The sequence below is a fragment of the Pelodiscus sinensis genome, chromosome 16 (assembly GCF_049634645.1).
Source record: "Pelodiscus sinensis isolate JC-2024 chromosome 16, ASM4963464v1, whole genome shotgun sequence".
NCBI classification, from domain to species: Eukaryota; Metazoa; Chordata; order Testudines; family Trionychidae; genus Pelodiscus; species Pelodiscus sinensis.
Window position 1 is genome coordinate 2,139,077 of NC_134726.1, and position 24,161 is coordinate 2,163,237.

General features: G+C 49.7%; 1 protein-coding gene across 1 annotated transcript in view; it reads right to left on the reverse strand.

Annotated features, from left to right (window-relative positions):
• The window catches only part of RAB40C (RAB40C, member RAS oncogene family), a 49,535-nt gene that overhangs the window by 12,136 nt on the left and 13,238 nt on the right, over positions 1-24,161 (reverse strand). The window contains exons 3-4 of the mRNA XM_075899040.1: positions 8,029-8,089; positions 4,857-4,917 (exon numbers count right to left, since the gene is read on the reverse strand). Of these exons, the coding sequence (XP_075755155.1) occupies positions 4,857-4,917; positions 8,029-8,089 (122 nt within the window). The remainder of the gene's footprint in view (positions 1-4,856; positions 4,918-8,028; positions 8,090-24,161) is intronic.

The window sequence follows — 24,161 nt, forward strand, 5'->3', positions numbered from 1 at the left end:
GTCCAGGACTTGGGTGAGGGCGTAGTCCGGAAGGTAGAGTACAAGACTAGGCATCCTGATCCCTAAGTCGCATTCTTGACTGACATTTTGCTAGTCGTTTTGATCCAGTCACAGTGCCTCTGCCTCAATTTACCAGCTTACAAGAGGCAAACGTCCCCCTTGCTGAGGGTCGAAACAAGCTGTCGGAGGCTTGGCTGGTGTTTACGTACAGAACTGCTGCAGGATGCTCAGATGACGGCTCCTACTGAAGACCGAGCCAGAAATTCCAGAACAGATACCCTGCTCAAGAACAGAGGCAGATTAAGTTGGCAGAGCAAAGACCCTAATTCACACACGTAACCATTCGACATCAGGAGCACCCCAGTGTGAGGTACAAATGCCAGTTAGCAAGAGCCCAACAGCGGCAGGACAGGTCTACTGAGGGCTTCTGCTGGCTGCTCACACTTCCGATTAGAATACAACCTTGTTCAAAATCCTGCCTCCATGTACAGACCAGACACACACACACAGTCGGCATGGTGGGGCTGAGGAGCTGAAGGCCTGGCCCTCCCTGAATGAGATGGAGTTGAGGGCTTGCCCGTACTAATGGCTGACGTGGCCCTGCTGCAGCTGTGTTGACTGAGGTCTGATGAAGACCTGCTGAGTCAGCAGGAGAGGGAATCGCACTGACACAGCACGGCGTAGACACCCAAGTAACAGACTTCCGGGGCGACGTATTGCGTAGCATAGCCCAACCCTTCACCACACGGCTGTACAAAGACACGGGGAGAAAGGGGCTGGGAACTGGAAGAGCTAATGTCCTCATCGCCCTCCCATTTCAACCAGAGAGAGCAGGCAAGGGCAGGGTGGGAAAGAAGCAAGCCAGCCTCAGTTTGCATCCCAGATGTCCTGGCCTCTCTGCTAGGAGCACTCCTCTCTCATGACCGCAGTGGAGGCGGCCATCAGCACGGCTGCTTTCCTGTTCAGTCCTGCTGCCATGGATGGGGACGTCAGGCGGCGAGGCATTTGGCACAGCAACCACATGACTGGCGGCCCATGCTACGCAGACGCCCCCGGCTGTAAGTTGTGTTGGAGCGGTCTTATCCCAAATCTGGGGAGCAGCAATATGGGGTCTGCTCAAGTTAGGACACCCACTTAATCAGACATTTTATCTGAACAATTTGTAACCATCACTCGTACATCTAAGGGCACTATTACCAGGAAGATTAGAGACCAAAGTCCTGCCAGTTGGATTCCCGAGAGCGTGCGTGATAGAGCTTTGGGGAAAGCTTGCAGGAGTGCCTAAATCTCCAGAGTAGGGCTCAAATGCTCTTGAAAAGGAGGGTGTCAACACACACACTGCCTCCTTGTTCCTACTGACTATCGCCACGCACAACCCAGAGCTTGGGCTGGATGAGCAAACGCATGGCATGAGAAAGGGAATCAAGGCAGAGTCTCCTCCCATTAGGGACACGTTTCTTAAGGAAGCTTCCACAGAGGTTTTGCTCTCTGCACTCCAGCCAGGCTCCATGCCACAGGCAAGGGCAACCTCCCTAAAGAGGGGATGCTTCTCAGACCAAGCGACTGCTTGGCACCTACTCCTAGGAGCCTAAGATGCATTCAGAGGCATCTCCCCTATCCCCAGCCCAGGGGCTCTTGTTGAACAGTCGCTTTCAGAGGGATGAGCAGGGGACATGCTACAATGGAGCCTGTAGAAGCTTTTTCAAGAGCCAGCAGGTGGTGCTAAGAAACTAATGCACCAAAGCACATCCTTGTGGCAATTCAGTGTTCTGATGCCACCAATCCCATGTCTTTGTTTGGCTACTTAGAGAGCAGGTTAAATTAGGCTGGCTCTTTTCTTGAAAGGTGCGGCCAGGTTCACGAGCAAGACTGAGCATGCCTTAAAGGGAAGGCATGCCTACTACGTTCTTTTGCTTTGTAATAGGTCAGTTCACTCACTATTTACACTCAACATTTAGGATCACAAAGAGGTCCCCTGTAAAAAGGGAAGTTACAAGTTGTGCAGAGACCAGAGGTTTTGAGGAAGACCAGAGTTGTACATTGCTACATAAGCTCCCGTCTACAACTCTGCACACAGTCCTTTGTTTACATTAAAAGTAGGGCTGTCTATTAATTGCAGTTAACCCACAGGATTAACTCAAAAAAGTTAATTGTGATTCAACACAGTTTGAATTGCACTGTTAAACAATAGAAAGCCAACTGAAATGTATTACATAAATATGTTGGGTGTTTTTCTACATGTTAAAATATATTAATTTTAATTACAGAATTCAAAGTGTACAATGCTCATTATATTATCTTGGACTAGAATTATCTGCACTGTAAAAATGATAATAGTATTTTAACTCGTGTCATACCAGTACTGTAGTATGATCTCTTTATTGTGAAAGTTTGACTTACCAATGTAAATTACTACTTATCTGCACTCAAAACCAAAACAATGTAAAACTTCACCTACAAGTCCATTCAGTCCTACTTCTTGTTCAGCCAATTGCTAAGACAAACACGTTTTTTTCCATTTATGGAAGATATTGTAAATAAGAAGCAGGCAGCATTGTCTCTTGAAAGTGGGAACAGGTTTTTGCAAGGCACTTTCCTAGCTGGCATTCCAAGGTATTTGCATGCTAGATATGCTAAACATTTGTATGCCCCTCCATGATTCAGTCACTATTCCAGAGGATATGCTTTCATGCAGACAATGCTCATTTCAAAAACGGAATGCCTTAATTAAATTGTGATCGGACTCGTTGGAGAACTGTACGTCTCGTGCTCTGTTTTACCAGAATTCTGCCACATATTTCATGTTGTGCTGGGTTGTCATCTGAGACTGCCACACACGGTTCTTTTTAAGAACACTTTTGCTGCAGATGTGACAAAACACAATGAAGGTAGCAATGTGAGATTTCTGAGGATAGCTGCAGCACTCAACCCAAGGGTTAAGAACCCAACGTGCCTTCCAAAGCCTGAGAAGGACAAGCTATGGATCAGGCTTTCAGAACTCGTTAAAAAGAGCAACACACTGATGCAAAAAACTACAGAACTTGAACCATCAAAAAAGAAAATCAGCCATCTGCTGGTGGCATTTGACTCAGATAATGAAAATGAGCATGCGCTGGCCTGCACTGCTTTGGACAGTAATCAAGCAGAACCTGTTGTCAGCATGGGCGTATGTTCTCTGGAGTGCTGGCTGCAGCCTGAAGGGACAGATGAATCTTTAGAGTATCTGGCATGGAAATACCTTACAATGCTGGCTACCACAGTGCCACGTGAACACCTGTTCTCATTTTCAGATGACACTGTAATCAAGAAGCAGGCAATGTTATCTCCTGCAATCATAAGCAAATTGGCTGACCAAGAAACAGGACTGACTGACAACTTGTAGGCACTAACGTTTTTGATTGTTTTGAATGCAGTTAGGTAACAAAAAATCTACAATTGTAAGTTACACTTCCACAAAGAAGAGATTGCACTACCGGACTTTCACTAGATGAACTGAAAAATAGGATTGGTTTCTTTTTTTACAGTGCAAATGTGTAATAAAAACCAAACAAAGTGAGCAAGGTGAGCACCGTACACTTTGTATTGCGTGTCAATTCAAACAACTGCAAATGTAGAAAACATCCACAAATATTTAAATAAATTGTAATCACGGCCTCAGAGCCGTCTAGGACAAAGACCTGTCCTGACCACACGTTTTCCTGGGAGTGGAGTTCTTCTAGATCCCTCTGGAATGCAATTTCAGGGCTGGACTGGCTGGGGGCAGGAAGGGGAGTAAATTGTAACAAGCTCCTGCATCATGTTGGATGTGCAGGCCCAGGGCCTGTGAGTTCTCCCTACACACACACCATAGCGCTCTGCTCCTCACCAACAGGAGCACCCAGTTGGACACAGCCAAAAAGGCGCCCCAGGGAACCTCCACAACACTAGAGGCTTGTACAGGAAAGGACGGCGTGCGGCACCTGGAGGAGACGGCGCGGGTGGGTGCTCTAGTGCTCGCAGGTCTAGTCTCAAGCACATCTGTAGGAAGTGCTGAGAAAAGGAGGCGGAGAAGCAGCTTGGCAGCTGTGGGAGTGAAATCCCAAGGCGGGGAGAGATTAAGCTGAAGTGGCAGAAACTGAGGCTGAGGCCTGGGGTAACTGCTGGATGCAGCCGTTCAGCCAGCGAACCTTTTGACAGCCACTACTCTTGAAAAGAAGGCCAGGGGACATCTCCCAAGCCCCTCTGGGCCAGAGAAATGAGCAGCTTAAGAGGCCTGTGTGCTGTAGGGCCCATCACCTTCCTGGGGGCTGAGTTAGGGATGCCACACCGCTGTAGTAACGGAGGGACAGCTCTTCAGGGTCTGAGCCAGGAGAGAGGCTGGGCCCAAGGCAGAGGCTCCCATTCCAAGCCTGCCCCTCACACTGAGGACTGGGTTATCAGATCTCAAGCAGCTCTCCTGGCTTACAGCCTGAGTCAACAGAAGAGGCTCATTTCCTGGAACGGGCCCAGAGCAGGGCAAGCTGATCTCCTGAGCGTGCTGCTATCCGAGGCTTACCAAGTTAGCTTTCGGCCAAAAACCAGAACGCCAACCTAACCCCAACCCGGGTGCAGTGCAAAGACTGCCTGGCACGATCCACACCAGGAGCCACGCCTCCTCTCCCCACAGAACCGTGACACACTCCGTTCCTCCGCAGCGGCAGAAGTCAGCCTCAGAGTGCACGTCCCTCCATGCGTGTGCTGGCTGCTGCGAAGGGCAGGGACCAGAGGGAAAGGTGAGGCGCTGGAAGGCGCTAGTGGGCATTCACTGCTTGCCACCTGTCTGGAGAACGTTGATGTGAGCAGGCCCGGCCCCGGGGCACAGTGCCGGTAGTGCTTACCTGAGCACCTCTGGAGTACGATCTAAAGATGGTGCAGAACCTCCCCTGGCCAGACGTGTCCCTGAAACAGAAAATCCAGCCAGTTGAGAAGCGTTAGACAACTCTGGAGACCCCCCCCACTGCCCCTGCAGACAACAGAAGGCCCAGCAACGGTGCCAGCAGAGCTCTGTCGATGCACAGCGCCCCGTGGCTGGAGAGAGTGTGGGCTGCTCTGCAAGATGCTTTTACGTCGTTTTCAAAAGTCCTTCCCCCCAACAGAGAATCAGCGCGGCCAGGCGGAGTCAGACCAAAGGCCCGTCCAGCCCAGGGTCCCCTGGCTGCCCACAGCAGCCACGGCCAGGTGCCCAGAGGCAGTGAACACAACAGGGAATCCTCACGTGATCCCTCCTGGTTGCCCAGGTTCCCTGCTGCAGACCTCTCCCTTCCTGGGGAGCCACTCTCAATCTGCACCTCTCAGGGCTACTCCACGGTGAGGGCTGCCACCTGCCGCGGCGTTTCTTCACCAGCCGTTACACAGCAGCCCCGGTGAATTTAGTAAAACTCACGGACTCCGAGTTGTGCTAGAAACCGATGAGGAGGTGCCCCAGAGAGGGGGCTGGAGACCAACCCCATCCTGCGCTCACCCTGCGGCCGCGGCTCCCCGCTCTGGGCATGGGGAGCTGGCACACGGGGCTGGCCCACACAGGAGTGATGCTGGACCCTGCACACCAGGCACCATGCCCAGCCATCGCTGCAAGGGGGAATCGCCGACCGATAACCTAGGGAAATCAACGGCGCCGTGACAAACCTGCCGCCCTCCCTGTGACGACACAAGGGGCAGAGTCACTATTCCAAGGGAAGTCATTTTCTCCTTAATTTTGCACAGCTGCAGGCGAGACGAGGGCTAGGGATCCCTGCTCTGGCAGCAGGGCAGACCTCGCCTACCTCCTCAACGTTTTTATTTAAGCCTTACAAAAACTAGACATGAGAAAGGCCTGGAGCTCATCCGTTCAGCAGCCCTTCCAAAGGGAAGCTGGATCAGTGACCTTCTCTTGGCTGCAGGAGAGACCTTTACACCCAACCCTCCTTGGCCACCACATGCGCTGATGCTTCACAGCCCACCGTCCTCAGGAACAGCGTGTTCCACGGCGCACAGCGCAACAGGCAGCCCTGCAGACACTAAACACCGCAACTCTCTGTGCGCAGGCTGAAGTCATTTCGCCGAGTTTAAACAAACAACTCTCACAGTCTTGCAACAAACAGCTGTGGACCTCTGGGAGGTGATGCTGGAGCACACCCCAGTGATGGGAGCAGTGCCTACTGAAGTGCAAGCCGAGGTCAGGCTACGCAGACAGTGCCCTGGGACGGCTGTGTCCGTCCCATGCGGCTCTAGGAGGGCCATGTCAGCACACCGTGGGATGTGTGATCACGCTGGATCAGGTCCCCCAGAGACTCACCTTCTGACTCATCATCTGCCTGACAAGTCAGAGGTGCTTTCAGTGTCAACACTGCTCTGCACTCAGATTTAAACTTTGACCCAGCGCCTGGGCATTGCTGGGACAGCTCAATGCAGCCCTCTGCTTTGAGTGCAGCTGTGGACAAAAAAGCACAAACAGTACTGGGTCACATGCGGGGCAGGGTGCAGGCTAGTACAGTGCTGTTCTGTACATCAAAAGGTGAGGCCTCCTCTAAGGCCTGCGGCAGCACCGCTCCCTGCACTTCCAAAGAGAGAGTCCAGGGGACGGGTTCAGAGAAGGACAATCTGCGGACCAAAGGCCAGGAAAACTCCCTCTGAAGAATGACCGAAAAGATTAGGGTTGTTCCTGGGGAAAGAAGCAGAGTGAGAAGGAATTGCTGTCTATCCTGTTCCTATCTACATACCTAGCAAAGAAGATTGGGAACTTCTGTTCTCCCCCTCGCAGAACAACAGGAAGCCAGCCAATCAAATGAAAATGGGAATTCAAAACCAGCAGAAGGAAACACTTTTTACACATGCCATTGAACTCTGAGGCTCAGTGCAACAGGACACTGAGTCCAAGAACTTAACAGGATTCAAATAAAAATGGGACATTTATAGGAAAAACAAATATCTAGTGTTTTCCTAACGCTACATGATATGCTGAAGGGATATTAAAACCTCATGTTTCAGGGCTTATGTCAATCTCTATTAGACCAAGGTGAGACCTATATGTGGGGCAGATTCCCCGCATCTTCCTCCTGCTTGGGGTTCTTACACGCTCCTCTGAAGTGCCTGGTGCAAGCTACAGACAGACGGACCAAAGCGTGATCCAGGTTTGCAATTCCTACCTGCCCGGCAGGGACATTTCATGCAAACCCTGCACTCCACTCACTGTGCCCTGCCTCAGAGTCTTGTTATTGAAGTAAAGCCTGTTCCCAAGAAACTGTCGGCTGTGCCCTTTCCATTACTGGGGTCATCTCAGAGTTCCCCGTCTCCAGCGCTTAGCCTGGAGGATGGAATCCGCGCCCAGCTCTCTGGAGAGAAATGTGGAGCCCCACCACCAGCTTCCTTTCCTTCTTGTGGTTCTTTCCCGGGGTGATGTGGGCAACCAAGCACTGTAGCTGAAAAAGGATTTGTTGTTTTGTTTTAAAGAGCAGGAAGGTCGTGTGAGAATGAGGCGATGTGCCAGCAGTGGAACAAAACGGGACCTCACCTGAAACAGAGGATGGTTGTCTGGTTGCTGAGGCTGGGCATGCAGATGGCGTGGGCCAACTCACACTAGCACGGCAACCCAGCCAACAAAACCACTTGGTTATGGATCCCAAATTCTCACGGGCCACCCACTGAGAAGGTGGGATTAATGCCAGTTACCGGGAGGCAGAGGGACATGAACTGTGTTAACGGCAGCTTCGGCAAACTGCTCCTTGAGATTAGGTCTGTCTCCTCTGGAGCGCACTGCAAGCTCGTGAACTACAGGTGTGGAGCTTTCAGCAGGACCCTGCAAACCAGGGCATCATAGCCTCAGTGCTGCAGCTCCCTCCTCAGGGTGCGAGCCACTGACCAGGAAAAGGGCTGGCGGTTATTCTAGCGGCAAGGGGAGTGAGCTGCACGCTGGCAGGTCTTGCAGTACGGCAGGGAACGGAAGCGCGCTTTCCAGAGCTAGCTGTATTCTCTCTCCAGCACGCTCGGAGACACTGGGCCCGCTGCCAAGAGAGCTTAGAAATGTAAACTCACCAGAGTTCCAACTTGACCCTTCTGCCATCCAGCAAGATAGTGGTGGTCTTGTAGTCAATCCCTGCAAGGAAACCAACAAAAGCTGAACAAACATGGAGCACGTCTTTGGAGAGACAAAACATGCTATCTACTGTCCTCAGCTGCTCACACTTCTCTGGCTACAAGGTTTGCAGAAGATGCTACTCCATCGCCCGTACGCTATCAAGTACACATGGAGTGCCTGGAGCTAGAGTGATCAACTAAAGCAGCTCCCTGGGAAAGCATTTTGCCTTCATACAAGAATCACCTCCTCCCAACCATGTTGAACTCTTCTCTTTGTATCCAGATCTTCAGCCAATACTGAAGACCCTGGTTACACAGAACGTATCAACGTGTGCCACCACTCCAAGTGACAGAACTGAGTATTAAGTTCAAGGTTTTATGATTAACTTGAGAGTTGGCAACTTTATATCAGAGGAGCTTTAGCCTGAAAGCCGGATCCCTGCTGCACTGATCTCCCAGTAAGTGTACACAAGGCCGCCGGGAAAACTGTAGCAAAGTCTCAAGAAAAACGAGTTCTCATCTCACTAAAAGTAAGTCTGAGACTGAGTGACAAAGGCACTCTCGCAAATTTCATTCTATTAGAAGAGAACACCTTCACCTCCTCCTTTATCACCTCTCAGCATGTGAGGATAAGGAGACTGCAACACACTACAGGATTGCACAGCATCACATCAAAATCAGGTTGAAAACCAGGCTCTAAACCACCAGGGGCACATCCAGAAACTCCTGCTTCTAAATCTGCTGTGAGGCAAGACACGTATCGTAGCACCTCATACCGTCTTTCTGTAGAAAGGGTTGTTGTATGAGAATCACACCAAGTCTTGCAAATGTTCGAGGCAAGGTGGGGGTGGTGAATGCAACTAGGACCTGGCATGCTCTTGCATCTGCTTAATGGATGAGGGTTTAAACCTCTTCCATTCAAAGACTCCTTAGAGCTCAGTTCAAAGTTATGCTTTCCCAGATTGCTGTAGAAGCGTTTTCCCCCAGGTCATTTCACTTTGCTTGCTCTAGGTTTTAAGAGCCCACTAGTAGGAGTTGTTTGCAATACCTAGATTTAGACAACAGTGCAGAACACTGTTTGAACTCTTCCTAGTTTAGTCACTTGGAAGTGAAAGTTCTTAGTGTAAGAAGAACCACACAAATCGTACGCTATTTGGGTCACGCAGGACAAGGAACACTTCCTCTAGAAGCGTTTGTGAAAGGATCAGTCTGAGGTAGGACACAGTTAATACATTTTACTAAAAACATGAATCACAATTCTACTGGGCCCTAGACTCAACAGCAAGGAAATACCAAGAGCGCTCCTGGCGGCAGGTAGGCCATGTTAACAATTAAGCCCCATTTATTTGAAAGTATTTGAAAACTTCTGGATAAACAAGGATGTTTGTTAGTAATGGGGGAGCCAGTCAGCTTGCCGCCTTCCTCGGAGTTAGAGAAAGCTGTATCTCCTTCGCAAGAGGCTGGCTGGGAAGGGTTACAACGCTGCAAGCTATTACTCCCCCTTGCAAAGCTAGCCAACACACTGCTCACCCCATGGGTATCCAGGGGACAGGCGCCCTCTCCCCCCCCCAGCCAGCTGGCTTCAGATGTGAAGGGAGCCACCTTGCTGCTTTCCAGTGCTGTGGGTTCAGGAAGCCACATCCCCAACAGTCCAGCCCTGTTTAACCAAGCCAAGCGCCATCCTCACAGACAGAGCCTGCTAAGCGAGGGTCCCCTCCAGCTAGATTTCTCCCGTGCAGTAAGAACTAGCCAGCTGTGAGTTACCGGGTGCATTTCCTCTCTCCTGCAACGACAATCCCTCTCCAATTGCCTATTAACAGCTACAAGTTTGCTCAAACAAGCAGTCTCCCCTTCCCCCCACCAGATTTCTGCTGATGGAAAGTTAGGTTTGAGCTCCAAGTGTGGGGCTATAAAGAGCCATAAAGATAGTTATCTCGAATTCCAACTGTTTCCAGGACTTATCACACCATGCAGGCACTTTACATGTTATCTTCACCTGGAGACAAGCTAGGGATCTGGACTGACGCCCACAGATAAAGATCTCGAGTCCCTCAGCCAGTCCTGCCCCATTGCATTAATGCTGGCAAAACTTACGCCTCCCCCATCCCCACCCCAATACAGGGAAGCATGTCCAACCAAACATCCCTTCGTGGAACACGGGCCACCCCAGAGTTAGCATGACTGAGGGGTTCTGCTGGGGGACAGAACTCATCAAGAATGCTGCCTTGCTTCAGCCGCAATGCCCGGGAGGCTCTGCTCCAAAGTGAGGTGCCCTGCGGGTCTGCATGCACCGCAGCGCTCCGTGTGGAAAGCACTCAGCCGGAAAGCGCTGTGCCAGCGTTCAACTGCATGAATGGAACACGTGTCAAAGTGCTAAGCCAAGCTGACTACAGGGGACAGCAGCATATTCTCATGGGGGCAAAGGCCAAGTGCTTCCAAAATACCTTTGCCAGGGTGGGATCAAGCACTTGGCTACTGTTTCTTTGAAAAGCTAGCAGTGCCGAATGGCTCCGCGAGGGCTCAAATGCAAACTGCAAACACGCCAGCCCATGAAAGGAGGAAACAAAGCTACACGCCGCCTCCACTGCCATTAGCCGCCCACTCTGAACATTCCTAGCACACCCTGATCAGGCAGCAGGTACCCTGTTGTGAATTCCTGCTGTTAGTGCTTGCTGCAGGTCGATGAAAGGAACCAACTGCGTACTTAAAGACTCAAGACAGCCTTGGCCTGGGCGTTTAAACAGTGGGCAAGCGTCTCTCTCAAGGTTACCTAGCAGCCTCTTGCCTTCCTCCTTCAAACGGGCACGTCAGAGAGGCAGCGGGCTAAAGCAGTAGCCATTCACCATTGGGGATTTCATGCTAGCCCGGCCCCCCAGCCACTGCCAGGTCTCTTACTACATGGCTAAGGCCAGCACCTCTAGCAGTCTGGGCCTCGCTGGAGCAGGGACTGCAGAGTGGGCCATGAGAGAGGTACATTGGCAAGGCTGTGTCGCAGCAGCTTAGAGCACCTGCTCCCACTAAGCCTGGCTCCAGACAAAGGGCAGCCTCACTCATTAAAGCAAATAAAATGGAAAAACCTAGTGCAGAATACAGACTGGCAGTGGGAACGCGGCAGCTTGCGCCTTAGACTGCTCTAAAGTAGAATCAGACCAGACACTCAAACATTTCCTCTCGGAGGCGATGGACGCCCATTTCCTGCTAGCAGAGGAAGGGTCCCTAGAGTATTTTCTAGTACTTTACTCAGCCTAGTTTTAAGTCTTATGCAATGGTGGACAGCAAGGAAAGTATCAAGCCTGCCTCCAGCTTTGCACTTAAAGTTTCAGGCAGTTGGCCAGTAATTTCTCTTTACAAGAGTTAAATAACCCCTCCAGGCAGTCCATATATTTCCTGTGGTGCTTATTCCTCGGTGTTTAAGTGCTGGAAAAGGCAATTGCATTCAGTCTCATGTATCACAGCAGCCTGCGGGGTTGAGAAGCCGGGACTCTATTAGCCGACGTTATATAAAGAAGCTATAGGTCGGTTGGGCTTTGCTGTTAACATTTGGTGTCTAAATGGGAATCTGAGTCTTGGGAAACTGCACCACCCTACAACTTGCATAATTAACCTTGCCATTGGTCACAACTGTCTGCCGTGAGCTTTCCTCTTCCGGGACCAACAGCTCTCTAAAAGGTGCTACCGGTGATTGCTAGTGGGAGGCGGGGCGGTTAGGGAAATCCGAGGTTCCTGCACCAGCGTGAGCCTGGGAGCTTGCGCCAGTCGTGCCCTGCAGTAGGTGGGTCCGTCTGAGCTGCGTGCTGTGCACACCTGCAGCCCAGCGGGAGGGAGGGTAATGCTCAGACAGCTGTGCAGGAACACCAACAGCGCATCAAATCTATGGCTCCCCTCACACCGCTCCCAGCAGCCAGTCACCACAAAGGCACCTGCAGTCGTGCAACTTGCAACATTGCTGGTACAGCCACAGCCTGTTCTCCTGTACACTGCAGGAGCCATCCGCCTGTACTTTATTATTTGTTCTTTTAGGGAGACCATCGACCAGATGGGGAATACTGCTGAACTGACAGCCTACAGGCAAGCCCCCGCAAGAGGGGGAATTGCTAGCCGGGCATGGCAGCCTTGCAGCAGAGATCTAGCCTGTACGACTACTGCATTCCCTCGCCCCACTCACTCAGCTCACGAGTTACTGTTTTCACTGAAATGGAGTATGCACGCTCCACTCCTATGAGAGCAGAGACGGCCCCACGGGCAGTATGTCTCCACCTGTAGCTCCCAGGAGTTTGCTCCTGTTGAGAGCATCAGGCTAGACCAGATAAGTGAGCCAGGTGGAATTGCACTCAATCCCCTGCACGTTTGCTACAACAGATCTACAGTCACAGTGTGCTAGGTGGTGCTTTGCTTTTTGCCACACTGATTTTGCAACAGAGACATGTGTCAGGACACGGTATTTTCATCTTCACCCGCCACTAGATGCCACTGTTGCACAGAAACGTGTAGCAATGCAACACCTTACCGCTCCCCCACGCCAAGCCTTCTCGGAGTGTACAGGAGGGCTGATCATTTTGCAGCTTACTCTCCCAGCTTCTAAAGGAAGTCTGACATTGATTTCTGAGAGAACTGTGATTACAGCGTTTCCCCCCCGAATGCATAATCTACCAGTAGCAAAGTGCAGCTCATTTGGAAATAGACATCTAATAGGTTAGCCAGCACTAGTTCCGATTTCATTCCAAACGGCTCTCGAGACCAGGCACGTATTTCTCCTATTGCAGCATATGCAGTAACTGAAAGAGCGAGTCGGCTCGCTGTAGCTGTTAGGTAACCTTGTCTCAGCCACAGGGTGTGCAGTACTAAGAAAAGATATTCTGATGTAAGGCTTGTGCCTTCTTTTATTGGCTGAGGAGATCATTTAAGAGCTTGTTGGCAAGATCTTGGAGATGTTGCAAGGGTGAAGCCTGGAAAACAAGTCTGAGCTGCTGTCTCGGGCAGAGTGCAAGCCAGCGCATCTGCCCTTCTAGCTCACCAACAGCCTCTTAGACACCAGCTCAACTGGACATTTTTTAAAGTGTCTAAAGCTCTTTGGCATAAGATGCTGGAGCAGCAGGCGAAAGATCACCCCATCAGGCACATGCCTCCCTTTTGGGAGGAAGTTTTCAATCCCTGGTACCTTTTCAGGTGGATCAGGAATTACCAGTATCATGGAGACTTCCATATCCTGCTCCTGAAGGATTCCAAACCCCTGCTAAGAACAGCCATTAGCTATAAGGAAAGTGAAAACAGCATTTTCCATGGAAAATGCAGCCGTCCTCAGGTGAAGGCGGGGGAATCAGTCACAGGTTGCAGGATTCTCTGACCAACCTCCCCGACTTACAGACTGACACTTCCCTTATAAAATGTACCTGCTAGGGAAGCGAAAGGTGAAGTGGTTAACCAGTAATCACCACCCTAACTGGTAATGCTAACCAGCTCTGGTTGACAGGAAGGGGCTAGGGCAGTGTCCCACCCACCCCGAGCAGGGGGCAGGTAGGGTTGCCAGATGGTTTCGACAAAAATACCGGACACACTTGCCATGACGTCCCACCTGAGTTAGAAAACACCGGACAGTTCTACCCTCTCAGTTCTAGCGTCTCCATGTGTTTCCCCAACAGAAAGCTCAAATCCTGGACTGTCTGGCTCAAAACTGGACACCTGGCGGCCCTAGGAGCAGCTCCAGCCCTGCAGGACCCACCACAGGCAGGGGCTGCTCTGGCCGGCTGGAGGAACCCCGTCTGTGGCTGGCTTGGCTCCCCTGCCGCAGGCTTACACACTGGCGACCCCCCTCCTGGGGAGGCTGCACTGCAGTGTAAAGCTGAAATAAAACAACTTAAATAAGCTTTACACTGCACAGCCCGCAGCGCGTGTAGCCGCTAGGATTTGCGGCAGTTACACGGTCGCCTCTTTAACCAACCCCTTACATCCCCAGGGCCTGCCAGTGTGAATGGCAGCGCTTGCTATGCCATCGAGGGTCACTGCTTTTGAGTGCCAGTTTCCTGTCCACTAGCATGCTAGTCTCTGGGGGAGCTGCCCTGTGCACTTTTACCAGGCCCTTCAGAAGTGTGCGAGCTGCAGCAAGCCAAACCTGAGACCAAAGAGACAGCAGGATGGGGGCTGGAAACAGGGAGGGTGGACATTTGGGATTGCTCTGGGAGCCAGCCCCTCCCTTATTCCAAATATTTTTCAACAGATCAGTAGAAAAATACACACACCTTAAAAAAATAACCCCCCGCCAAAACACTGCATGGGTGCACTAGCAAATCCGGTTCTTTTACTCCGTGAAAAATACTCAAGTTGACTGTCCCTGTAAATATTCGCTCCTCACAGCCCTGCGGTTGCTCCGAAGAGCAGAGTCTTGTTTTTAAAGCTGTGGATGCTGTAAAACGTGCACGGCAAATGAGCCTTTGTTGTTGTTGAATTGGGCTTGTGCCTTTTATTGCTTCTTCAGACAGAGACCCGACAAGAGTCTTTTTCCCTTAGAAATATTCCGATGAAAAACCTTCCCAGTCCTGGCGTGCGGCCAGAACGAGAGAAGAGTGCACACCCTGCTCCTCTGCGGATCAGCCTGGAAGCCGGATTGCCAATGGAGTCAGAATGACGCCGTATCACTCTAACACGACAGCAGCTAGCAGCAGGATGGTGCTTTTTTTTGGATCAGTGTGAACAGATTGTTCTCCCCCCCACCCACCAAAGGGCTCTGCTGTGCCAGTCCCTGAAGGCCCACAGCCATAGGTAAGACTTCCCACTTCTATCTGCCACAGCTTGTTTACAGAGGGCAAGTATAATTTTACAGACCAGGAAAGATGCACAGAGATGAAGCAACTTAGACAGGCTCACAGAGGTTTCCATGCTCCAGCTAAGGGACCACCTGCCTGTAAGTAGTCTGCAAAACACACTGGAATAAACAGTTCTACCTAGGGATGTTAAATATCAATTAACTAACTAATCAAATAATTGATGGGATCTCCATCAACTATTCGATTAGTTGATAAGGACTAGTGCACGTTCCACCTTTGAAATGTACAAGAGCCGTGTGGAACTTGGGGTCAGCAGGGGAACTCCCCCGCTGGCCTTGGGCTCCATGCTGCATTTCAACTTCTAAATGTGCTTTCAAAGAGGCAGCACCACTGCTGCGCCCCACCCTGTCCCACGGAAGTGGAGCTGGGGGGGAACCAGCTTTTAAGCCGGCTCCCCCCTGCACCGCCTCCTCTTCCATCCCTTGCTGCTGCTTTGTGATCAGAGGCAGAAAGGGGATGGAAGCAACTAACCGACTAGCGTGTTGACTATCCGATAAGCTTTTGCTTATTGGCTAGCTGACTAGTTGATTAGAGCCCTAGTTCTAGCACAAGGGCCGCGAAGAGCTGGGGTTCAGCTAGCAACAGCGTTTGAATGCAGCCATAGCCTCAAGTTTCTTTGAGCAAAATGGAAGAGACTTTGTAGATCACTAGATTTACCTGGCCTTGCCCAGGTCCTTAACGCAAATAAGTTTCGTTTTTCTTCATTTAAATCACTGTTCTGAGGCAGGGCTAGGAATGTGGGATTCAATAGGCAAGGTGCCCCGGGGAAGGAAGACAACCCCGGCCCTCTCTCACCGCAGCAGCTTGAGGCCAGGGGAGAAGTGCAAGTCCAGCCGGGGGACAGACACACAAACTCTTTGAGATATAAAGTGGATAGCTGTCTTTCTGCAATCCTGCCCCCTGCTGGCCCAGTGGGCTTGAAGCTGTCCCAGTCCCCATCTCTGGTTCCTTGCTGACCCACTGTGGTCATTATGCAGTAAAACTCTCTCCTGACAGATCCACCCCCCTCCCTTTCCACTTCATGAGAAACAATCAAATTCCACACACATCCAATTGTCCTGGCACAACCAAACCCTGGCCTGGCTTTAAGTTATGAGAAGAGGAAGCTGCCTACCCAATGTGGTGGTTCTAGCTCTTACTGTGTAGGAGATCTTGAACAATGGACTCAAACGCACATACACATTTCTAAAATATACAGTAAGCTCTATCCATACACCTGGGCTGGGAGGATCTTAGCCACAGTGACATTATGGACCAAGGAAGAGAATCCTTAAACCACCACCTCTAAACCACAACAGCAACAAACAACCCTCCATGTCCTGGGTAACGCTTGCTTGCTTCACAAAATTCTTAGTAGTTGTTGCTAGAGATGTACATTTGTTGCATGAATTGTCCATTGATCGGAGATGCGTCCTTACATGTGTTCACACACACACACACACACACACACACCTCATCAAGCAGCGGCAAGCCCCATTCGCTAGCCGCGCAATTCTGCGTCGGCTCTTCCGGGTTGTAATCTACTCACCCGTGGCGAGTAGATTACATTATTTTTCGAGCCCTGTATGTATGTATGTATGCGCACTCTTTTCCACTCGTGGTCTGGTGAATCTTGTCTTTATAGTAGTTTATTTAATAAAATGTTTGCACCAGCAAAAAGCCAAAACCAAAACAAACACTGCTGCTAAAACTCATTCAAAATAAAAAGCCTCGCTCCAACACAGCACTTGTCAGCAGTTTTCAAAGCGTTATACAAAGAGACACACTGCAAAAGAAGAACGGGTCCGCTTCACAAATAAGCTATGAACTATTATTCATTTTGACTCAGTTACAAATCAAGGAAGGGAAAGAGGCCAATCAGCCCATGGATCCTTATGCACAGGGTCAGCGGTCCAGCCTCCGTAGCAGAGCAAAGGAGGATTCCTTCCAGTGCATCAGGAAGCAGAGGGGAGGGTAACCCAAGCAGAATTCTGTAACCTAGTCTCTCATCTGGCTCTTTAGAACTGGCAGATTGTGGTTCAAATAGCAGACAGAATTAGAGCAGAAGGTGCCAGACTCCAGGGCCCTGGAGACAGCTACTGGAATGGATTTGGACTCTCAGCTGGCAAGGACTAATGAACACTGGGGCTGGCCCACTGAGCCTCTGGAGAAGGAACCAGATGCCCCTGAGAAGTATTATCCTTGCTGCACAATCCATCTAATAGTCTGTGTCGCCCAGGAGACCAGAGATGCTGCACTAGTGCTCTGCTGCTCGGGAGGGAGGGAGAGACTGGCTAAGAATACAGAGCACTGAACTTTGCTCATGTAGAGCTGCTGTACCCATTCGGGATGTAACTGGGTCATCACCATCACCGGGTGATTCTTACCAGTAACTGGCTGGCCAGAGCAGCCCTTGCCTACGGGATCCCGGTTAAGCGGTTAACTGGTTAAACGCAACGCTTCACAGGTTAACTGATTAAACAGGATTTACATCCCTAATACCCATGTCAGGCCCAGGATATTAGACATAAGGTGGGTCAGGTAGTTTCTTTGATTGGCCCAACTGGTGCTGATATGAGAGATGAGTTTTTCAGAGAAGTTCTCCACAGAGGTTGGTCCAGTAGAAGTTATTCCTCCTCCACCTCGTCTCTCTGACCTTTGCTTAGACAGAACAGCTCTGTTATGGCTATCGGCAATGCCAGTGAATACCATTCTGCAGACTGAGAGCTTGCTACAGACCAGTCACACTGGAAGAAGAAAGGATTTCTGGCCAAACTTCCCAGTCCACTCAGTTAAGTTTTATTTTCTCTGTTTTGTTCTAAACCTACTCAGATGAGCAACCATATTAACATGCAATAAAATGTGGGAAGCGCTAAATCACACTGGAGGTTCCATATTTTCTGGATGACAAAGGACAGATAAGCTACCCTGGATCTAGTTCTTTCTTACAAGGAAGAACGGATTCAGAATCACATGGAAAACTGCTGCCAGTGACCACAACCTCTCTGAATGCATCAGTGCAAGGAATAAATCCACAGAGTAAACTCTTTAGGTGCGCACTGTAGAACATGAAACAAGTGGGAGTCTCAGCAACTAGCTCTCAGAGTTGGGATCAGTAAGGGCAGGTTTATCATCAGTAAGCCTTGAAAGTCCTCTCCCTCCCCCGCACAACAGAATCCGCAGTGAAAAGGAACATTGGATTCGACAATGTTACAAATACTTCTTTATGGAGTCAAAGCTTGCAAGACAGCAGTAAGTAAGTAGCAACACATCAAGCTGGGGGAAGTGCCAAGGGGGTGCAAACAGGGACTGGAGTCCTGACAAACACCCACCAGTGTTACTAAAACGCAGACCGGTAACCGGGAGAGACTGGCAGTGGGGCAGAGAGGCGGCCAGCATTCGGGAGAGCTGCTTTCCTGTCTCGTGGTTTGCAATGTCAGAGTCTCTGGGTGAGAAAAGCCTACGTTCTGGCTTGAGCCGGTGTGACAGTAAGAAAAGTCAATGTCATTTTGGCTCCACTGGATCATCATGAAGCAGTAAGTTTCCTAAACTGTGGCCTGTGGGCAACTGGTGAACCACAGAAAAGTGGCTGGTCACATGGTACAAGCTCTTCTGGTTTCTACAGGTTGGACCTCCCTGGTCTGGCATGCTCGGAAGGGGAGCGGTCCCAGACCAGGGGAGATCAATGCTCCACTGCTAGCTGCCCTGCTGCGGGCTCCTCTTCCTGGGACTCTCCACCCTGCCAACACTGCTGCTGGAGATTTCTCGGGGTTCCCAGCTGGGGCCCGTGGGCCAGGCCCAGCCCTCACGTTCTCCCAGCTGGGTCCCGCTCCCAGCCTCTGGAACTCTTTGGTCTAGCAACATCCGTGGCCCTACCAGAACATGGATGCTGCTGGACCAAGGAGTCCGGGTTTTGAGAGGTTCAATCTGTAGCGTGGCACACCCAGGAGATTACAGAGGGAACACCTTGCACGAAAGCAGCTAACACTTCCTGTGCCGATGTAACTTCTCCCTGTAAGCAGTCTGTCATGTCACAGATGTTAGAGGATTTGACAGCGAACAGGAAAAGGGGCAGCCCATTTAACTGCAAATGTGAGCAGAAGCAGCCATAAAACCAGATGACAATATAGCCCATGAAAGGCTTTGACAAATCTGGTTCCTATCACATGTGGCTCCAGAACCGCAGCACCCGGAGTCCTGCATTCAGTGCAACGTACCACAATGCCAGAAAGGGAATTCAGAAAAGAACAAAACGTCAGGAGACTGGGCTGATGAACGAGACTTGGATTATACTAACACATTGCCCAGGCGCCAAGGTGTGTGTTGTTTGGGAGTTTGTAGGAGTGAGGAAAGCGGAAACAGAGGTGATCCAGTGGGAAGTAATTAGGAATGATTGGATGAAATTAAGAGACAGGAATGTAGGTGTAGGTTCTCACAGCTATCGGACAGTGGAGATGATTAGACTGTACTTAAGGTAAGGAATGGAAGACCAGTCTCAAGACATCTAACAATGGACTGGACAATATATTAATAAGTGCACAAGAGGGAGCAATTTTGTATTTGCAGAGAGTTACAGACTGTGGGTAATTGTGTAAAGATGTAACTGCTGAACGGTCACACACCTGCAGCCGGCTCCTCGGGAGCTGATGTGCGCCGCCCCCCCAGCTGCTACCTCTGTAGCAAAGGTAGCAGCCTGGGACCGGAGGTGGGTTCCCGGGAGCAGGAGTCTGTGTGTAATTGTGACCGTTAGCCATTCACATGACTATATGCTTACATCCCTATTACAGACTAGATCTTTTCCTTCACATTTTTGAAAATATTGTCACTAATTGGCCACAAAATGAGATGCACACGCAGTTTCCGCACTCAAGCAGCTGATGGAGCAAAAGGCACACGCTCACATCTGAGAGGTGTACGCTGCCGTGGCAGAATCCCTCGGGAAATGAATGTTTAACTGGATGCACCAGATTCAAGCAGCTGAAAAATCCCACCCCTGCTCTTTCACAGGAGTACTTATTCTAAACAAACACTTCATCTAAACTAGTCTGTGTAACCAGGCTTGCTCCTTCTGCATATCTAAGAGGCTATAGGACTGTAGCATTCACTTGTTCTCTATTTTAAATCTCTGCTTTAACAATTTATATAACAACTTTCTGTCCAATGCAAACTGCAGAGCAACCGGAGCGAACTCTGGACAAAGTCAGCTCTGCCTTTTATTCAGATGCCCAATGCTGGAGGTTTGAGTACTCGCTTTAGAATTATTGTGCAGTGCTTGGAGGCTACCTTACTCTGTATTAAGACGTCTGCGTCAAGCAGAGCATAATCAAGATGAGGCCCAAAAAGGGAGGCTGTGTCATCCCCTCTGATGAGCCATGAAAGAGGCTTTGAGAAAGGGACTGGTTTTTAGATATACTGTATGCTGAGTGTTTCTTGCAGATGCAGCTCCATCATGAAAGTCTGTTGAGAAAAAAAGTGTCAGATGCAGGAGTTGCCTTCTGTTCAAAGCTTGCAATGCTAGGTGTTCAGTCAAGCAAGCCCGGCAGCCAGGTAAATATTCTCAAGTGCTTTCCAAGCCGCTGCTTTTCAGACGTTAAGCAAGTTTCACCAGCGAGGGGAAGAGCAGCAAGATTACTTGAAGGGCAGGCTTGCAGAAAAGGTGATGTTCTGGGTGGGTTCTCATAAGGCCAACAACTTTGCCTTAAAGTGGCGGTATCTGCCCTCCAAGCCAATCATCTTCATAGGACTTGCAAATGTGGAACAAGTTCCAGAAGCAAATTTAAATGCTTGATCCTCCATCGGAGCCCTTAGCAGCACCTGGTCATAACCGTCTCTAATTCCGTAGCTGACGCAGGAGAGAAGCGAGGGTGTAAATGTCATTGTTCAGACGGCCTGTTCTAACCTCCAGGGGTAATTATGAGGTATTTTTGCCACCTACAGACTGAGTGTTTTACATGTAATGTTGTAAAATGGCTCTGCTCAGGGACATAGAAAATACTATACTGATCAGACCAATGGGCTGTCTAGTCCGGTATCCTACCACTGGCCGATACCAGACACGACAAGAGAATAAAAATCTCCCAAGGAAGTTTCTGAAATAGCCCATCCACAGGGAAAGGAGTTTCCTCGTCTCTCCACTTCATTAGTTTATGTTCTGAAGCATGAGTGTTCACATCCCTTATTTTTTATTCCAAGTGTCTAGCCCCATGTAGACTTGTGCTAAAATCTTGGACTATCTTGGGGCTGTGAGTTCCACAAGCTAAGTACACTTTGCACATAGTGACAGACTCCTCATACTGCATGTTGACCCACGTGCCAGATGACAGAGCAAAATTCAGTCTATTCACCCAAATCTGTACTTGAGTCCGTAAGCAACACACAGCAACAGCCTTTTGCTTCCAGATCAGGCCAAATGGCCCCTCCTGCAGCTACTCTGGCAGCAGGATTTTCCAGTCAAGAGTTGGAACAGTTTTCTTCCTCCTCCCTAGAGGAGCAGTCACTTTTATGGGGCTACAGGTGTGGCGTAGACCATCCTGCCCTCTCTGACCATTTGTGGAGGAGGATCATGTCCCCTAGCACACCAGCATCTCAGCTGGTTATTCTCCGAGCAGAGATCGATGGGTCACTGCATGTTACAAGTCAGAAACAAGAGACAGGAACAGTAGTTCCAAATCCGTGTGATAGCTGTGATAAGGCACCACCCCACAGACCTTGCAACAGAAACAACATTTCCACTTCTAGGTCTCAATTTTCAACAAAGCTTCTCCTACGAGATCATGAAAGCAGCTGGTGGTAGTAGCTCACGGCAGAGATGGCCTATGACAAAGGATGCTGGCTGAACCACACGCAACAGTCCTGCCCCCAACTTCTCTGTGTGTCCTGTGTTAAAGATGCTCCAGTAGGTATGAGGAAGGGTGCAAGATTATACAGGCAACAAAGCTAAAAGCAATTAATATTTTCTATGCTGTCTATGTGGAATCACCATATTCCCCACAAATCCTTTAATTTGAGATTCTACAGCAGGCAGAAGCCACCTGGGACCCATTTTCCTGCATAATGACTGTATTCCACAAGGAAGTGGAAGCTGTAACGGGGCTGTTTTGAAAAGATGGCTGTTCCCCATGGAGTCTGAGACAGGCATGCAGTGATCAACAGGAAGCGATGTCTGTTAGAGGGACTTTCTGCATTGGCAGCAGGAAAGATTCACTACCTTCTCCACCAGAGGTCCATGGAGGCTTGAAAGTTCCTTGTAATTATTTTTCTGCACTGTTTTTGTCAAGTCTTCCTTTGCTCCGATACAGACACCGTGGTGCCATAGCCCTCAGGGACTATAAAATAAAGCACGAAGTCAGATTCTAGAAACGGCCATTCATCTACCCTTCCTCCGCATTTAAATTCTCACACAGAGGAACCATTTCAACAGGCACTCCCTTGCATAAAACAGGGCCCATTTTCCTGGTCTGTATGTTTTAATCTGAGCTTTGTTTGCTTGTTTACAGCTGTAGCCAGACAGGTCCACGGTTAGACTCGCTCTGAAGTAAAACTGATGCAGTAGAGCAGAGCTGGTGAACCCTTTTTGGGTCGGGGGCCACTCACCCACAGAAAAAAAGTCAGTTGGGGGCTGCACACAAGTGAGAAGCCCCTGAATGAGGAGAAAGACCCTCCTCACATTCCCCTCGCACACCAGAGCCTGGGGCGAGAGGGGAAGGAGAGGCCAGGCTAGTAGATTTGCTGTGCTCCAGCCCTGGGAGGGACAGGGGAGCGGCTGGAGTGCCAGCGTGGGCCTCAGGTTCCCCACCCCTGCATTAGAGCCTACAAAACACAAGATGAAACCTAAACGATCAGGAGACTGGAGTGAACGCTCAACATTCTGACCGACCTCCCATCCCTAACTGTTCCCTTCCTGTCTTCACGTGCAGGTGAGTGATGGACAGTTATCAGGCGGGGCTGTGAGACGGCGCGCCGAATGGTTTCCTGTGTGTTTGCACACGCTAACATGAACACTCAGTTTGTCATTCTATTTCTAGCCAAACGGTCAGCTGGCCATATGGCCCCCTTCACTCTTACACACTGATTCGGTGTAGCCTGGCTGTATCACTTTTACACTAGGATCTGCAATCAGAGCCAGTTACACAGTCACAACTTTCACATATTGCTACAAAACCAGTGGACGGGAGTGATACGGCTATTGCCCATGTGCACAGAGAATGCAGGTAGTTAGGGTCCCTGGTAATGTAAGAGCAGTGCTATTATTTAGGAAAAAGACTGCTATGGCTTACATGCACTGCAAAAGAAAACAGTTCACTTTGAGGAGCTACTCTCCATCTATAGATCATAAACACTGAGTGGCCCTAAGAGAGTCTTCCTGAAAAATGCATTATGAATAGGTAAACACTGTGGCAGGGCCACTAAACTTCGGAAGCCCCAGGGGCCACAATGATACTCCCAGCACATGCCGCGGGCCGCAACTTAAGTGTGGTTGCATATATGTGCAAATATATTCTTTCACACTGACAGGCATGAATACAAAGATTAAGAGCTTCAGAGGGGTAGCTGAGTTAGTCCGTAGAAGTGGGTTGTCCCACGAAAGCTCATGATACCATCTACATGTTTTGTTAGTCTTTAAAGTGCTACTAGTCTATTTGTTGTTGAAGTTTTTCCAAAGATTAAGGCAAGACTACACAACACGCAGGCCCCATTTAAGTCAGTTCTGCTGATATTAATCAAATGCAATATTTACCCGATTTCCATCCATATGACAGCACTTTCAATGAGCAATGACAGTCCAGGGATTTAACTACTAAAACGCATCTCAACAGAAGACTATTATATTGACTACTTTTTTGTTTTGGCTTCACAACAGTCCAGGAATTTAACTACTAAAACACGTACCAACCCAAACTGCACCGTAAAGCCAAACCGCACTGCGGGCCGCAAAAAAAAGGGCCACGTGTTGAGTAGCCCTGCACCATGGTGAGCTTAAAAAAAAAAAAAAGGCTTTACTGTTAAAATCCTGGATAAACACTGAAGACATCTGAACCTAGATTTATCAGTGGTGAGGAATTAAATTTTTCAGCCCAGCATTATAAAGCCAATGGATGCAAAGAGTGCCAGTCAAGCTTTATTATAGCAGAATCATGCTCATATTCAGCCAGTTGTGTACTCTGTCTTATTTAGTAGGTGTAGCAATACTCTTACTTGGCAATGAAGGGTTCTTCACATGTCTGGGTCTTTTAAATACAGTGTGGCTGCAGCCAGGTCTATCCCAGGATATCAGAGACACAAGGTAGGTGA